The following is a 19,008-nucleotide window of genomic DNA, read 5'->3' on the forward strand; positions in this document are numbered from 1 at the left end:
TTGAGATTTCCCTTTGTAGACCCTCTGACTACTCCCAGCATTGTGGTTTCCCCTTTTAAGATTAAAACAGTTCAACCCATATCACTTAATTTGATGATCTTTCCGTCATATCACACCTCCTCACAGCTGTGATTGTTTCTTTTACCATTATTGCAACCTCTCTTTATTTTCCCCTCTAACCCATCTGAAAGCTGAATCAGGAACATTCAGCTGTCATTCCTGCTTTTTGTTGAGCCGTGCTTCCATGAGAGCTATGACATCATGTCTGTTTGTGCCCTGAGCTCATGTTTTATTTGCTAAACTCCTTGCATTAAAGTATGTGCCTCTAATCATTGAGCAATTCCCAATTAGTCTATTTTCTAGCCTTTGTTTTCTCTGCCCTCCATACTCAGTTACCAATTTCCTGTCCTTCATTTCAGCTTTCATTCTCTTCTGAATATATGCTCAGGTTTTCATCCCTCCACCAAATGAGTTTACTCTCTAAAAATCCATCCTGTCATTTTGCTTTGTAGTGTGTGTAAAGGGCTAATAGATTTCCTGGTAAATTTTTCAGATGATGGGTTTCAGGGATATACACATTCTGCTCGTCAGGCTTCCCACCTTTTCCAAGTGGGATTATTCTCCTCCCCACTCGCATCACTATTGTTCATAAATTCTGGCAATTTTTTTTACTTCTTCCTGCCAAAGATAATAAGTGATAGTTAACTCTGCAATCAGAGTAGGCAAAACTATTGTAACTTGCATAGTGCAGACTGATACTAACTATCTGTAATCTAGTGTTTTACACAAAACCAAAGACAAAAAATTTGCAGATTCCTTTGATCTTGGGCTAAATGCTGGTTGATCTTGTGGTAAATGCTGGGTGAACTAAAAGATGGATTGTAAATGTAACAAAGGTGACAGTGTGAGGACACTTAAAGATAAATTAACCTATGATGGGAATATAATGTTGGCATAACAACACAATGTTGACAACACAATCTGGAAAATGCTTGTGAGCTATGAAGGTGGGAGCCAAGTGAGGCCAAAGAACATTTCTTTTTAAAAAGTCACACAAACACATCTTGGGGAAACTCAAAGTCATCTATTAGTGCAAAAAAAAATTTCATTTAACAAGTTACAGTACAGTCTTCAAAAAGTAACATACAGCTTTGATTGCTTTGCAAAACTAACCCTGAAGAGGAGTGAAAACATATTTTATTTTTACATTTAAAAATGGGTTTGAAATCTGCTCGGTGACTATGACGAGTCTTCGATTTCATCTGCAGAAATTCAATTACCTACCATTTTACAGAACCAGCAGCCAGCTGGCTCAACCTAGGATGGTAAGGAACAATTAGAACGGGAAGTACTGAATGCTCTCAATCTCGGTAAAAGTGATTTTATTTTATAGGACTTAAAAGCTTTAGGAAGGAATTAAGAAATTAAAAAAATACATTTGTTAGCCAGTAACAGAAAACTTATAAAAAGGTGCCAAACTACATTGTACTGCCTTAACCAAAACCTGAATTAGATCACTCTTACAGATTACAAAAGTATTGCTTGTGGGCTTATGACTAAACAAAGATGGGCAAGTCCCAAGTTTTATCTCTTCCTTACCACCGATTTTCCTAATCAATGCTGATGTTGGCTTGGCAGGTAAGAGAGTGTATGGTTTAGGCTGAGCAAGAGAAAATTGCAATTGCCATCAGCATCTGAGGTTGCGGAGGAAATAGGTTAGACTCTCTCAATACTCACTGCTGGAGAATGCGCACGTGTAGGCGCTGATCCATGAAAAAATACTTTGCCGACACTCACTGTTACGGCCCACATATGAAAAGTTATGACTTACTGAATTATCCAAGTAGAGACAAAAGTGTGAAGTGGAGAGGGAGAGAGATGATAAAGGAAGAACAATTGCCAAAGTTTAAATGGCCAAGAAACTTAAAAGACCTGCAGCATATCTGAACTTTTATGATTATTCTATCAATTTTATTGTCAAAATGAGTAGATTCATAACCTCCCAAACTATTTAGGAATTTAAACATAAAAACCCTGAAGATCAATTTCAAGTCTTAATTACCTCAACCAAGGCAATGGTTAAAGTTTGGTCTTAGCACCCGTGGGCTAGGAAAAGAAAGCCAGGCTGAAATGAGTATATATATTATAAATATGTAATACATGTTTGTGATAGGAATATGGGGTGAGGACAGGAGCAAGTTTGATTGTGATGTCTTTCATGATAAAACAGTCTACTAATCCTCAAGGCTTATGTATGAAAAATAAGTCACAAGTGGGCACTAAAGTATGGTCAATGTTTATGTCATGTAACTAATCAAAGGACAAAGCAAGGAAAGACAAGAAAATTGGGTGGAGAAACACAGAAAGAATTGATGAATTAATCTAATAGAAGAATAAAGGAACAATCCAAAAACAGCCAAATGCTGTATGTTTACATTTCTACATAAATAGATTTATGTTGGCACTCTGCTTTACCTTTTCCCTAGTATTCTCCTGGGTGGTTAAACTCATTAAGGAACACACATCTGCTACTCTCTGTGCCCGGTTAAACACATTGACCCTAAACCCCATTTGTGACAGAAAATCCTATTCAATTTAGAGCTAGACGTCCCCAGTTAGGCACTATCCTACAATTTTTCAGCCATTGTTTGTCTAATTCAATTGGCCTAACGTAACAACCTGGATTCTATTTTTCTTTTCTTAATGTCATGAAAATACTACAGATTTGCAATAGGTCACTTCATGCAGACAAACAGGAATCTCACACACTTCACTGCTAATTTGACCTCCATATCCAGCACAAAGAAATACCCGATAATAGGATAATATAACATTACTGTGCGGTGCTGGGCTACAAACTTGTGTCTGTGATTCCCTGTGTGACATAACCCCAACCATATTATGCCTTTAAGAGGCACATTAGTGATCAGACAGTTCCCACTAAGACAGAAGGGGGAGTTCAAACATATCGAGAACTGCTTCTTTGAGTTGTACTGAGCAGTTTTGAATAGTGAGTTCCAATATTATGGATGGGATGAAACTGGGACTTACTAACTCTCCATAGTTTACATTAAAATTCTAATTCTAAGTAATTGGCATGATTCCAGTCAATATAGATGGAATCTTGGGGAAAGCCAGGTGCAAAAAGAATCAGCAGGTTTCCTGTCATGTTTTAAGTGTTAAATTCTGATAATCCTTGGGAAGGTGGAAAAAAAAATCTGCCATTTGTGCCCATCAGACAGAAGAAAAAAGTGTTTTTTTTAAAATCATGTTCTGATCACTTTGGAACTCAATCCAGCCCCAGCAATCTTTGCTGAGTGATTTTTATGACTGAGATTGGCAAAGCATGAAATGAGATACTGCTGAGATAGTAACATCCCAAATCCAATTGCTCACAGATATAAAGGAATTACATGTTTCATACACATTATCACAATATACAGAAATACAGCTTTTATTTTCCATACTAAATTTGGAAAAATTTAAACAAAAATCAAAGTATTTAAATAAAAAACACTTTACATTTTTGGGCTATACCCAATGAATATCTCTTGAAGGTCTTATGATAAAATTACTTTCTATAAAATCACTTTTGAAAAAAGATGAGATGCAGGTTTGGTAATTGGAATAATCAAATTAATATAATAAATAGAGTCACAGACTGTTCCTGTCATACAGGATATGTTTGTGGGGAAAGGAGGAGAGGGCAATAATTTTCCTCGAGCAAATTTCAAACCTTGGATCCCACCCTGTGCTAGAACCTGAGAAAATACCCATCATCCATTACAGTACAGCATGTTATTACACAATGATAACAGTAAGGCATTACATCATTCAGCCACAGCAAGCAAATACAGTACAAGGCTTTGGTATCTACCAGACCTGACTTCCTTTCCAGTTCTTGATGTGCATTGGACATTGGAGAAGCCCAGCAGAATGGTCAGGTACACAGTCTCTAGAAATCCATTAGCATGTTGAAGAAATTTTAAAAATTACATTATTTAATTTCAAATTTGAAACTTCATTGTAATATATTTCACAGGCATGACAATTGGATAAAAGGGACATTTGAAATATAATACGGATAACTAGGACAGCAGGTAGCAAGGTCAAAGAAAGAAACTACAACTATAGCTGAGAAAGGAGATATTTGGGGACAAACATTGAATATGTGCTCATGACACTGCTTTGTATCTTACTTTAAATGAGTTAACATTTCTGCTAAGTTAAAGGAAGATCAAACATGCTCAGTATTTGTCCACGAATACCAATACAGAGCTTATAAAATACAATTAAAGATGCTTTCTAACAAACCTTAGGATATCTGCTGAAAATGCGGGCAGGAATGAGTGATTATTAGGCATTTTTGAACATAGAGGACTGGCAGGCTCTTACATAAGGAGACATCATCTCGCGCTCCCCTCTGCAAGTCTATTAAAATGTAACAATGCTGTCAGCAGAATTCTGTGCCGGGGTTACAGAGGTATATGCTACAATCTTTGCACAGGTATTATAATGCCTTATGTGTGAGACATTCCAAGATACTTTCTAAATAAAAACATAGTACAGCCAATACAAGAGCTAGGTCAGCACTAACCATGCGACCATTTGAATTTCCCGCCTACTTTTTGAAATATAATTGCTTTCAAAGGCAGGTGTAATTTTTCCAGAGCTAAATAACTCTGTGGCTCGTTTTACTGTCTTATGCATGAATCACTCAGTACAGGTGATGTGGCAATCGGTAGGTTCGAGCTACGGGATATAGTATGGCACAGCATTAGGGTTTTGCACACCTGGTTGTCCAGTTCTGCTGTGCCAATTATGGGGTAGGTGGAAGGATGCCAGGTATCACAGAGGAAGGACAGAGAGCAAGTATAAGACAAAACAATGTTCTGCAGGCAGGATCAAGTGCCACATTAATAACTGACAAATAACATTACTTTAGTTGCATTGAACTACATCAATTTAAAAAAATACTAATCAAAAATATCACACTTAATTAAGAAGCTCATTCCTCAGAATGATTCAAGAAAAATAGTGAACTTCAAGAACTGGCAGAAAAGGTTCCCACAGATTCCCAAAACCTTGCCTGTATTTCAAAGCGCATTATTATAAATATAATTCCCAAAACATTCCCAAGCTGCCAGTTGTGTAGAGTAAAATCCTTTAATCTTCACATGCCCCCTATTTTGCGTGTGTGTGTGTGTGTGTGTGTGTGTGTGTGTGTGTGTGTGTGTTTTCATACTTTAAATCCTGTCTGGTGGAATTCTTTATTGTTGTAAAATCCAAAAGGTTGTGCAACAGTGCACTCAATTGAAAGATAGGAAACAAAAATATAACTGGAAAAAATTAAAAATGGGCAGGAAAATTCAAAGTGTACAATATATGCATAACAGTACTCAATTTCTTTGGATTTTTTCAGTATAAAACTAAGTATTTTGGACTATGCTGATTGATTTAGTGGTTTTATTTACAACATTAAAATTCACCAATAGCCCAAAGTGCAATTTTTATATTCTATTTCTTTCCCACCCCAGCTTAAGAATCTATGCACACAAAGTATGGAATGTTCCCTCTGTGCTTTAACAATGAATTATACATGAGATGCCACTCCACTTCTAGGCTCCTGTACCAATGTGCCATTTCATTTTGGAATAAAGAACGGAAACTCATGAAACACAACAAAGTTTTGTAAATCCAATTTTAGCCATTGTTAGTTATTATGCAGTACCTATCTTCATTTTCCCAGAGGATAAACTTCAGTGATGATTGGCTGGGAACATTAAAACAATAATTATGTCAAGGATGCATAAAGGTATTTAGTTCATCTCTCTAATATAATTAGCTCAATACGTGATATAACAGCACCTCAAAGATCCTCAATGTTTTCATCACCACAATGCTATCTATCAGGCCATTCCTTTTGTCACTTAGAGTTAAGAGCTTCTTTCTGATATGGCTTAAATTTATTTGCTGTCTGGCACTATTAGTGATTTACTTATCTGTACCATTTAGCATTCTATATAAAATTTTAGCTGTTTTTAGACTGTAAAGGCCAAGCTTTGCCAATTATTCCACATACTTTTACACATGGGATCAGTTTTGTTGCTCTTTTCTCCACCCTCTACAATGCTTGATGTCTATTTGTTTCACACAAATTGCACAAGCTGATTTTTCAGTAAAGCTATCATATGAAGAGTCAAGATAGCTTAAAATCATTCATTCTATTGTTTGGTATAAAAAACATTTACGCTGACTTCTGAAGAGAATGTTTTGAATGAACTAGCATGCAGTGCAGGTTTGGTATGAGACAATAATTCTGGCTTATGATAGGATTTCTTTGTGCTGCTGTTTGTTTGATTATTAGCCACATTATATTAAAGAGATAAGGTGAATATCCAATTATTCATTGATTAAATTGGGTAAAAATAAAGATTAGGCAGAGTTCAGAATTGAAAAGGAAATAAATTTGATTACTTATTTTGTGATGAAAACAATCTCATTTTAAAAGATGAAATTCCTCTGGTTGATGACTTGTAGTTTTGTATTTGCAACATTAGAATTACCAAATCATTGGCAGGAGGAAGTTCACTCTTGTAAATTTCCCACCAAGTATTTTGGAGACATTCATTTAAAATATTTCTAAACCATTTAGTTTTAGAATGAAGGGCAAAAACCAACAAAAACATTAGAATGTTCAATTTTGGTCATTATGGGTCCTTATTTACCTCCTTACATCACTGTAAACTACCATCTAGGAATGGGCAAACAGACTACTGAATACATTGTGTTGCCTAGCTGTGCAATACCATGCATTCAATAGTCCACCCAACAGTTAAGTCATAGCTGTGAACTCATTAAAAATAATTAAAATTCCTCAATGGAAATAACAACTGTTAATGGAGTTCATTAATCATCTTCCTAGAAACGATGCCAAACAGAGCCTCTAGTAGATATAGGGTATGTTTAAAGTTTTAATATAACTCTGAAATCAGGGCCCATCCTGACTGGAGAGAATGTGACTGCCCAGACGGTAGTCAGGATGTGGAGATGCTGGCATTGGACTGGGGTAAACACAGTAAGAAATCTCACAACACCAGGTTTATTTGGTAGCAAATGTCATTAGCTCACTGAATGTGTGCCTTTTATGTCCTGTTTGTGATCAGAACTCCTCACTCATCTGACGAAAGGACAGAGCCCCGAAAGCTAGTGGCGTTTGCTACCAAATAAACCTGTTGGACTTTAAGAAGTGTCCAGAGGGGGGCAGTCTCTCTCTGCATACCATTTGACATGCATGGTGGTCAAATTCAATGTGGCATCAAACTTGTTTTAAAAACGTTCACTTGCCCGGACATTGACTTAACGCCACATAACTTTTAAATATTTAAAAGGGCATGAACACTGCTTCCTGCACCATCTAAATATTTTAATATTAGCTGCTTAGGTGAGAATCTCTGCATATTCGTGAAATCACAAATGCAGAGTATTCTGTAGGGGATAGTGTTGCAGCCAGGTCATTGCCCTGCTGAAACCTGCCAGCTTCAATACAACTGCAGCAAAGGATCGAGCCGGTGTCTTATCAGGAACCCATGCACATTTACTCACCATTGCTTTGAAAGCTGCTTTCCCGCCCTCATGTTTCAAAGCAAAATTTTAAAAGTGGTTATGTTTTATTCAGGGTTGTTAATAGCAAAGATAGCCTCAACTCAAAATTTTAGTAATGCTTCTTCTGAAATATGGGCTGTTTATTCGAGTCCTCATTTATAACATTTCTGTTTCCGTTGGAATTTTTTGTGGTTTTGGACATCAGAACTTTTAGTACCCTATTTGAGATGGAAATACCCACCTCCTTGCAACATCAATCTATCAGTGCTACTTTCCACAGCGCTCATCATTCTGGCCCAAGACTAACATTTTATACCTACATTATACCTATTGGATCAGTGAGGTTTTGTACTCTATTCCTGTTAACAAGGAATTAAGTTAAGGTGTCCCAGCTCGTTTGTTTTGGGAGGTTACTAATGGCAAACAGCTAATGGAACTGAAACCAAAGGAAAATAAATGCTGGAAAATCTCAGCAAGTCTGGCAGCATCTGTGCTAAAGTTTTGAGTCCAAATGACCTTTGTCAAAGGACAGCTGGACTTGAAACGTCAGCTATTTTCTCTACACACAGATGCTGCCAGACCTGTTGTGATTTTCCAGCGTTTTTTTCTCTTTTGGTTTCAGATTCCAGCATCCACAGTAATTTGCTTTTAGCTAGTGGAACTGGAGGGGCAAGCCTGTGGCTAGGCCAGAAATTGGCTTTATGCAGGCAATAGGGAGGCCAAGTTTAAAAAGGCCTGACTGACAAAAAGCATTTTCCCACTTTATAATTAATGCAAACTGTAAAACATATTTATCATCCAAAACTAAAATATACCAATCATTCTCAATGTTGTAATTCTTTTTATAATTGGTAAAGTTCTTTTTGCAGTAGGGGTTGCGGATTTTTTTAGAAGTCATGTCAAAATCATGTTAACCTAATACAGGCCACATTTGACTGAATGGGACAAATTTAGGATCTTAAAACATGTGAAAACACTATATATTTTGAATGACTGATAATCACCCACCAACTGATGAGTGTGCCAGGAGCCCCAGTTCTAATCAACATGGAATTGTGCCTCCAATGATAATATATTACAGATGCCAGTTGTCTAGGATTGTTCTGGATTCTCCAGGATTTATCTACTGGGTGCTGTCATGAGCTCCCTGAATGAGAAAGAGCTTTAACTGTGCATGTTATTTTCTATAAACAAATGTGTTTATTAGTTATAAAATATTGGAAGATTACTTTACCTCCTTCCTTGTCTCCTTTAAGACACTCCTTAAAACCTACTGCTTTGTCTAAGTTTTTGTTAACTCTCCTGTGAAGGGGATTGGGGTGTTTTACTAGGTTAAAAATGCTATATAAAGTTGTTTTTGTATGGGATTAAAAGCTGCAGGACATCTTGTAATGAAACCCTCCAGGAATATATCTGACCAGAGTTGGTAACCCTATACTGAATGGAGCCCACTGATGTGCTGAGGCTGTGACTACAGCTGGAGTGATTCCCATCAGTTCTCAGCAGGGTCATATTAGAGAGCAGCTTTAGAATAGGGAATTGGTCTGCTCTCGGCTCAACCTATTTCAAGCTGGCTGGTCATGATGAAATCTGAACAGATATTCCCCTTGTTTGCGCTGCAAGTGAATGGAATGATGAAGGGGAAAGAGTAATTTCTGGAATAAAGTAGATGGCATCACATTCAGCAATTTACTATAAGGCAGATGTACCCAGTGCATTATACAAAGTGGCCACTGTTGAATTGAATCATAATATACACCTGGGGAGACGAAGCGAGCAGGAAGATGCATACTCTGCAACTAAATGTTTTGCTCATGAAAATTTGCTTTACTTCCCAAAAATGTTTGTTTGTGCAAGGACTTTAAGTTCACAGAATTGTTAACAGCTCCTAAACAGATTTTGGATATTAATCTGTGAGTAGGAAAAGGGGAATCCAGGTTCCAACTAGTGAAAAAGTAACTTTAAGACTGATATCAGGGGGCTCCTTCTCAAACAATTGGAATCCATCTTCACATGGAATCAAGGAATGGACTCGAGCAGTAATGGACACAAAAGCCTGCAATTCATTTAAGAAAAAGTAGTTCCCGTAATTTGGCTGGGGGGGGGTGGGGGGTTCAGACATGTGTAGAACTGCGTAGATGAATTAAGATGGGACAAATGGCCTTCATATGGCAAGTAGCTTGTGATTATAGAGCAAAATTTATTTGCTAATTTAGGTCCATCTGAAATTTGACATTAATTTTCCTTCACCTACAATAAACCACCTCCACAACAATTTAAAATTATATTACATGGTTTCAGTAGATCAAATATGTCAAAGAGAGTGTTGAATTAAAACAATGCAACATGATGCCAGAACAGGGAGGGAGGCAAAGAGAATGGTTTATACTAATCCAGTGACTAGACATAACTTTGCAAAACCTGGAGATCAGGGCCAGAGATGCAGGAAGAGAAGATCTTTGAGTATATAGTATACATTGCACATACATACTTGATTGCCCACAGACAAAGATATGGCACTCTTGTTAATCACTCTGTTCATTCAAGATGAATTGCCTAGTATTGCCATGGGCACAGGTATTGGCTAAAGACATGACTTTGAATTTGACCGAAAAGGGTTAGCTGCTCACTAAAACCAATTAAGTAGCTCAGCAGTTTTTCATACCAGCCACAATTTTGAAGTCAGACTATCCAATGCTGTGTTTCATGAGAATTCCATGTACAATGTTAGTCTAAAATTCATACAATACTTCATCACATTCATCATTGGGATACAAGAAATGAACAAATCTGCACAAATATACGACGAGCCTCTTCATTTGAACACTCTAAAAAAAATTACAACCCCGCATATAGCATGCATTTTTAAACAGCTCCCTCTATTATAGAGAAATCATATTTAGAAAGAAAATTTAAATAAAGAGAGATCACCCCCCCTCCCAAGAACACACACCTGTTCAAACACACTTTCATACAACTCCCAAAGATAGCATTTTAAAGAGGGTGTGTGTAAGAATGACAAAATGCTCTGAACACAAATATATATCAATGAGCTTTGACTGTTGGTATCCTGAACTTGCTGACTACTCACCAACCAGAAAGATGTATTCCATATATAACAGTGCTGGCTCCTGCATGTTGAAGATTTTTTAGTGCAAAAATAAGGAATGTGGTAAAATGTTGCCTGTAGTGGTGTCTAACATACCTTCCCTCTAAGCTCCCACACCCGCTCCTCTTCACACAGTGCTGAAATACACATCTTGCCCCACAAGTTCACTATCAAAAAGTAAAGGTCAATCCATTAAATAAAATCTTATTAAGTGAAATATATATTATTTACACACCCACACTAGGACTTGTTAGCCAGAACAATACACCCAATGTTGCTTCAGTTCTCCATACGAGACTGGATATGGTTTGAAAGGAACAAGACAACTGGAGGGAATATTATGGTCAGCCTACTATAGTCAACAAATCAAATTTATGAAATATTTGGCTATTCAGTTCAATGGTCAAGAGAGACTGAGAGTTTCCCTCACTAATTGTAAGCTCTAAATCAATTGTTGCACGAAAAGAGATTAGATACAGTAAACATTCTAAAAATTTCACTAGAACTCTCCTCCTGGATTTCCACCGCTCTCTACTAAAACTCTGCAGTAAATAAATGACCAGCAGGATCAACAGTTCCAACTTGGTGTGAATGCCATTGGAGGTTGTGCTTGTCTGCTCTGTATGTTTATCTTCTCTATGTAGTTAAGTGCCTGATACTAACTGAAGGAATTATAGACATTCTTTCATCTCAAAGGCTTGAGATTTAGATTTTCTGTGAACTCTTTGTGGAGTCGCAGCCAAAAAGTAGGGTTAGGACTCAGACTGTGACAGGTCTTGAGAAACCCCAGAACACATGCTCCAATATAGACTCTATCAGGCAATAAGTTTCATCTTCTTGCCTGGATACACTGACAGAACCAAAGTGCTTGGTCACCAAATATTATCTACCTGATAAACATTCCTAATTAATTAGGAAAAAGATTTATCTTTTCAACAATGCACCTGGCCTCTTGGATTTCTCAAGCCCCCAGAAGGTTTTCAAGAGGGGATTACTAGAAAATTAATTCTGAATTCATATCATGAATTTAAATAAAATCTTTTTTAAAACATTATTTTTCAATGTTAATTTCTTTTCCTTCTGTCTCATATGAATTAAACTGATCAACACTGGGTGAGGGCCTTGTATGACCTGGCCCAAATTAAGCTCTAGGCTAGAAGTGCAATGAGCTTAGAGGGTCTATATATTTATTATGTTACAAAACAGAATTAGTAGTTTTCTCACCCTTTCCCTTTCTCCATATTTGACTGATTAGGGATATCACTTGTAAACATTTTTTACATAGGGTCCTGATCCACATACTGATGGAACCCCCTGTATAAAAGTGCTAGGCCTTCCAACTTTATTGCTAACTCGAAAAGGTGTAAGCCCTTCCCATACCATTTCACTCCCGAATCCTTTCAAATTCACTATTGTCACACACGCTGTACATTCAGTAAACGTTCTTTTAAAAACAACTAAATTCTTAGATTTTAAATTTGTTTGCAAAACAGCAAAAAAGTTTCTTTTTAAAAATAAAAATTACTTGGAACCTGACTTTGGAAACAAAAAAAACTGAATATTCTTTAAAACCTCTAAGAAATTTGTCTTATTATATAGTTGATCTCATTACAGCTGTTCCTGTCCTGTGTTTGTACTGTATAGTTATAAGTTTGAACGTTAAAAATAAAAGCTAGTTACACCAAACTATGAATTCAAAACAAAATCATAATTTAACGTTACTTTCTATTTGATTAAAATTAGAAGTTGACCAATGCCAGTACTGGGTACCTGTGACAATATTAGGACAAGTACCTATGTTAGCCTTGGCCCCTCATACATTTATCCATGAGCATCATTTGAACTGAGGGTCAGCAAGCATCTTAAATTGTACCAAGGATGAATACCCAGCAGTTTCCAGGGCCTAAAGAGAGTAACATGGGTCAACTTCTACTTAAGATTCTAGCAGTGATTTCCTTTGTCTAAACTGTAAAACAAGGAGGTCTAGCACTGTACTACCAAGCTATTTCTGAATTAAAGTAAAAAAAAATCCTTCTTGCCCATGTTTGTTTAAAAAGGATGAGGAACTACTAATAGGTTTGTGCCCCTGTTCCCTGCCCATCCCACCCACATCCCTGTTACCATGATTTGGTTTAGCTTTCACACAATTGGCTTTTGTTATCCTCAATCAAATCCTCATCTACATTCAGCCTCTCAGGCTCTTCATTCTCCAAAATCTTGGAACAATCTTCTTCTGGTCGATCTTCAAAGTGCTGTTGGTTGCTGTTTTCTTCCAACTCCATGTTCAGGTTGGCAGCCTCCTCCCCAATGCTCTCTCCACAACCAGGATCATTAAACCCCTCCGACACAAGGCCACTGGTGTCCCTCACCCGAGGCTTGCGTCCCCTCGTGGAGGGGGTGCCATTGCAGCCATCCTTTTTAAGGTGCCTGTGCAGGTGGTCTGAGCGGACGAAGGTCTTGAAGCAGGCATCACACTGATAGGGGCGGAGGCCTGTGTGGGCACGCATGTGATTCTTCAGGTCATAGTTATGCGCAAACGCAGCTCCGCACTCCATACACAAGTAGGGCTTTTCTCCTGTGTGCTTCCTCATATGAACTTTTAACTTGTCCTGTCTAAACAACAGAAGGAAAATAAACAGGTTAGAAAAAGAAACATTTCTCCTGATTCAAATGACAAATTGAGCAAATGTCTCGAACATTTACTGAATCATCCTCAATATTCTCTTTATCCTAAAATCTCCAAATGTTTTAAACCAAAGCTTTGCTTGCCCAGTCACTATTTTATTTATTGCTTGTCTTTCCTACTCTATTACTCAGTAGTGGTATTTGGAGTATGGAAAATTACCCTTCCTCTAGGTTTTGATATTAAAAAAAGGAACCCTCACATCTTCATCCCATTTCCACAGTCCCTGCAGCAGAAACTTGTGAGCACAGGGTTGTCATCTCTAGCTGGATATATTCTGGGAGATGTCAGTGGAAGTGACATCATGTAAAGCTGCTCGTGAGATGTGAGTGCGTTCTAAGGAAGCACAAGAGAGGGAAAAAAAACATAAGCTTTAATTAGACAAAAGGGATGAACTTGCAGTGATGGTGAAAAATGATTAAAACTTAAGCGGGAAACAAAAACTTGTTTCACTCTCAAGAGGCTCAAAGCAAGGTCAGAGACCATGGTTTCAAACAAGGATTTTGAAGTCTGCTAAAATGGAGATGGAAATAAATGTCTCAATCTCTATATTTTTAAATGAAATTAAAAGATCCAAGTTGAAGTGATCCGAATCTTGTGCTCATGCCTATTGCACTCTGGCTGACGCTCACTGCTCGTGCTTGACCCCTTAATGAAATCCAAACCCCACCAATTCCATCATAGTCAACAAAAATTCCAGCCAAAAGTCCCCCCAACTTTCTTTTCAGTCTAAAGTTTGAATTCAATTGGGTGGCACCATACCTAATGTGATGTCACTGCATGGCAATGCCTTATAATGGGGGTAGTAGCTTCTTCCCTTCTTGGTTGCTGATGCTGAATTATTACAGTGATTGGATGAAAATGTCATTTAAAAATCTCCCAGATTGCTTTCTTTGACCACCAACAGACAGATGCCAATTTCAGTTGACTCTCAGCCATTTTGGGAAGGTTGGAAACCCTAAATGAGCACTTCACAGTAAATTTCCACAGCACTTAATTTTCTACCTCATCAGATAACTATCCAACTTGCAATTATTTTTAAATTTAAAAATAGAATTATTAAATTCTGAGTAACATTAATACAGGGTTGATTATTGAGCCCAATTCTGGCATCACACTTTAGGAAGGGAAGCATTAGAGAAGGTGCAGGAAAGGTTTATGAGAATGGTTCCAGGATTGAAGGATTTGAGTTATGAGGATAGATTGGAAAAAGCTGAGGTTGTTCTCCTTAGAGAAAGGAAGGTCAAGAGAAAAGAGGTGTTCAAAATCATTAGAGTACATGAAAACTTTTCCCATTGACAAAAAGTCAAGAGGATACGGATTTAAAATGATTGGCAAAGAGCCATAGAAGACACAAGTAAAAACATTTAAAGAAACAGCGAGTGGTTACGATCTGTGATCCACTGCCTGAAAGGGCGAATCACAAAGAAATAGGATAAGCATTTAAAAGAATCGGGGGTAATGGTCAATGAGTTGGACAAGCATCACTGATCTTATAGAGAGCTGGTGTTCATTTGACAGGCCAAATGGCCTCCTTCTGTCATAAATAATGATTACATACCAGAAATTCAAGGAAACAATGCCTTTTTAAGAATGGAATTCAGGATTTAGCAAAATGCCTTTTAGTGGAAATAATTTCACATTTCACAGCAACAAGGACATAGTCAGAGATTGAAAAGGTGGACGTGTGACCATATGGGCAACTGTCAGCAAGAACATTGGCTGGGGAATGGGATTATAGGGCAAGTCCGTACAGAACAAGTGTGTCCACACAGAACAAGGTTGGCACGGTAGCACAATGGTTGGCGCTGCTGCTTCACAGCTCCAGGGACCTGGGTTCAATTCCCGGCTTGGGTCACTGTCTGTGTGGAGTTTGCACATTCTCCTCATGTCTGCATAGGTTTCCTCCGGGTGCTCTGGTTTCCTCCCACAGTCCAAAGTTGTGCGGGTTAGGTTGATTGGCCATGCTAAAATTGCCCTCAAGTGTCCTGATATGTATAGGTAGGAGGGATTAGTGGGTAAAATATATAGGGATATGGGGGTAGGGCCTAGGTGGGATTGTGATTGGTACAGACTCAATGGGCCAAATGGCCTCTTTCTGTACTGTAGGGTTTCTATGATTTCTATGATTCTATGAACATCCCTGACATCTGGAATGCCAGGCTATTTGTAAAGGGAGCGAAGGCTTCTGCCTGCAATGGCGTAACAAATGTGATAGCTTGCATATATTTCTCCCCTCAGCCAGGGTCCACTATACCTGATCCTGGGAGTAGTGCTGGTTCTTTCACAAGAGCTTGAGACAAATTTTATTCACATTTTGTGGTAAACACCAGCTGTTTTGGGCAACATCACCATGACATTCTGTGCTAGGTACAACAATGTGATGTCAAACTTTTTTTTTTAAAAGGTATTGGAACAAAACAGACAGACATGGAAGAAATGGATTCCAGAAAAATGAATCTTGACCCAGAGAATATTTTCAGTTTCCTGACATTAGCAGATCAACATTATTGCATATGATGTAGGAATAAGGGATTTAATAAAATAACGTGTGACCAGTTCAACAACATAACACAGTGTTTACTCACACACGACTGAGGATACACCCTGCAATGTGCTTATTAGAGGGTAGTGTGGGTGGAAGCAAGAAATAAGCCATAGTATTGTTCAATTGTTGCTATCACTTCTGCAAATGCAAACTGAAATGCAAGCTTGTTCCTGGGAAATACTCTTACACAAATGGTTTCAGGTTAATTTCCCTATCTCTTGGAGTCTTTCTAAGAAACTCTTTAGAAAAGGCAGTGCTCATGAATTCTGGCAGCTCAGACTTCCATTTGTATCTGACTGATATTTACCAGTGTGAGTCATGTGCACTGAGACACTGACCGTCAAGTGATGGCTACAGCCAGATGTTGTGATCATGATGTGTTTGCATGAACTGCTGCAGTCCATTTAGTGTCGATACAGACAGTTTTGTTACAAACAAAGTTGAAGAATTTTGACCCAGCAACAGTGAAGGAATGGCTAGGTGAGTCAGCATGGTGTAGCTTGGAGGGGAATTTGCAGCTGGTGTTCCCATGAATCTGCTGCCCTTGTCTCCTAGGTGGCACAGGTTGTGGGTTTGGAGGCTTCTATCTTGGGAGCTTTGGCGAGTTGCCAGAGTGCACTTGCAGATTGCTGCCACTATGCCAGTAATGGAGGGAGTGAATGTTTAAAGTGGTTGAGGGGATACTAATCAAGCAGGCTACTTTGCTCTGGATGATGTCAAGTTTCTTCAGTGTGCTTTGAGCTGGCAAGTAGAGAGTATTCCACCACACAATTGACTTACGCATCACAGATGGTGGACATGCTTTTGAGAACCAGAAGTGCTTAAGCATGCAATCATCAGTAAACCACCAACCTTTAGATGGAGGGAAGGTAATTGATGAAGCAGTTGATGATGTTTGGGTTTGTGACATTACTGCAGGAGTTCATCCACACAATGTCTTGGAATGAGATGATTGGCCTCCAACAATCACAACAGCCAGGTAAGGTTCCCCAAATGTTGTTAATCTGGGTGAGATCCCCCTCGATGCAGACGCTGAAAAACGCCCTCATAAGAACAAGATATGGCGCTCAACTTATCAACAGTTCTGACGTGCCACAACGAAAAACTGCACCAATCTCCTCAGAAGACAAACATGGGACATGGCGGACAGAGTACCCTTCGTCGTCCAGTACTTCCCCGAGTGGAGAAACTACAACATCTTCTCCGGAGCCTTCAACATGTCATTGATGAAGACGAACATCTCACCAAGGTCATCCTCACACTCCCTATTTCTTGCCTTCAAGTAGACCACTGTCTGCTGTCCGCAGCAAACTACCCAGCCTTCAGGAGAACAGTGACCACGACTCCACACAACCCTGCCACAGCAATCTCTGCAAGATGTGCCGGATCATCGACACGGATGCCACGTCTCCATAGACCATAGAACCCTACAGTGCAGAAAGAGGCCCTTCGGCCCATCAAGTCTGCACTGACCACAATCCCACCCCAGCCCTACCCCCACATCCCTACATGTTTTACCCGCTAATCCCTCTAACCCAAGCATCTTAGGACACCAAGTGGCAATTTTAGCATGGCCAATCAACCTAATCTGCACATCTTTGGACTGTGGGAGGAAACCAGAGCACCCAGAGGAAACCCATGTGGACATGAGGAGAATGTGCAAACTCCACACAGACAGTGACCCGAGCCATGAGAACACCAGGTACACAGTACATAATCTTGTGACTCGGCCAATGTTGTCTACCTGATACGCTGCAGAAAAGGATGTCCCAAGGCATGATACATTGGGGGAGACCTTGTAGATGCTTTGACAATGGATGAATGGACACCACTTGACAATCAGCAGGCAGGAGTGTTCCCTTCCAGTTGGGGAACATTTCAGTGATCACGGGCATTCAGCCTCTGATCTTCAGGTAAACGTTCCCCAAGACAGCCTTCATGACACGCAACAACACAGAATCACTGAGCAGAAACTGATAGCCAAGCTCTGCACACATGAGGACAGCCTCAACCAGCATCTTGAGTTCATGTCACACTATCTGTAACCTCCATGATCTGCCTGGGCTTACAAAACCTAACTAACTGTCATGGCTGGAGACAATACACACCTTTTTAAACTTGTACTTGGCCCTCTCTCCACTCACATTGTCTGTACATTAAGACTTGATTATCTATAAAGACTCACATTCCAATCATTATCTTGTAAACTGAGTTTCTATCTAAAAATGCCCTGATTGTGAACTCAACTCCCATTCACCTGATGAAGGGGCAGTGCTCCAAAAGCTTGTGCTGCCAAATGAACCTGTTGGACTTTAACCTGGTGTTGAGACTTCTTACAATGGATGACTATACACTCTCATCCATCTTTGGGATAATGTCCATTTTAAACTGGAAAACAAGTCCAATATTTCCATTTATAATTACTGTTTTTCTCCATCATTATGACATAGGCACGACTAGCCGGTGGAGAAATTTCCATTGAATTCAAAATTATTGAGACCATTTGATGCCGCACTCCATCAAATGTCAAGGACAATTGTTTTCACCTTACTTCTGGAATTCAGCCCCACTGTCCATGCCAGAACCAATGCTGTAGTGAGGTCAGGGCTGGATGGCCCTGGCAGGATCCAAGATAACCAAGATCAGTGAGCAGGTTATTGCTGATTAGTTACTGCTTGTTGGCACCATCAATGCTGATGATTATAAGCATATTGAAACAGTGGTACTTGGCCAGATTGGATTTGTCCTGCTTTTAGTGGGCAGGACATACTTGGGAAATATTCCACATGGTCAGATAGATGATAGTGTTGTAACTGTGCTGAAACAGCTTGGTTAGTTCTGGAGCATAAATGTTCAGTCCTCAGCCAGGATGCTTTGATTTACATAGTGCCTTTAGCCATTTGTCACCATGAGTGAATGAAATTGGCCAAAGATTGGCATGACTGGAGATCTCCAGAGTCCAAGATGGATCACCCATTTGATATTTCTGGATGAAGATAGTTGCAAAAATCTCATCATTTGCACTGATGTGTTGACCTCTCCCGCTATTGAGAATGGGAATGC

General features: G+C 39.0%; 1 protein-coding gene across 3 annotated transcripts in view; it reads right to left on the reverse strand.

Annotated features, from left to right (window-relative positions):
* Window positions 1–1,069: 1,069 nt before the first annotated feature.
* LOC145358875 (zinc finger and BTB domain-containing protein 7A-like) overlaps window positions 1,070–19,008 on the reverse strand; it is a 190,958-nt gene continuing 173,019 nt past the window's right edge. For all 3 annotated transcript variants that reach the window (XM_080213235.1, XM_080213233.1, XM_080213232.1), the window contains one exon: window positions 1,070–13,327. In XM_080213235.1, coding sequence (XP_080069361.1) covers window positions 12,847–13,327 — 481 coding nt within the window. In that variant the 3' untranslated portion in view covers window positions 1,070–12,846. The remainder of the gene's footprint in view (window positions 13,328–19,008) is intronic.

The sequence above is a fragment of the Carcharhinus amblyrhynchos genome, chromosome 26, assembly GCF_965287045.1.
Source record: "Carcharhinus amblyrhynchos chromosome 26, sCarAmb.v2.hapA, whole genome shotgun sequence".
Lineage (NCBI taxonomy): Eukaryota > Metazoa > Chordata > Chondrichthyes > Carcharhiniformes > Carcharhinidae > Carcharhinus > Carcharhinus amblyrhynchos.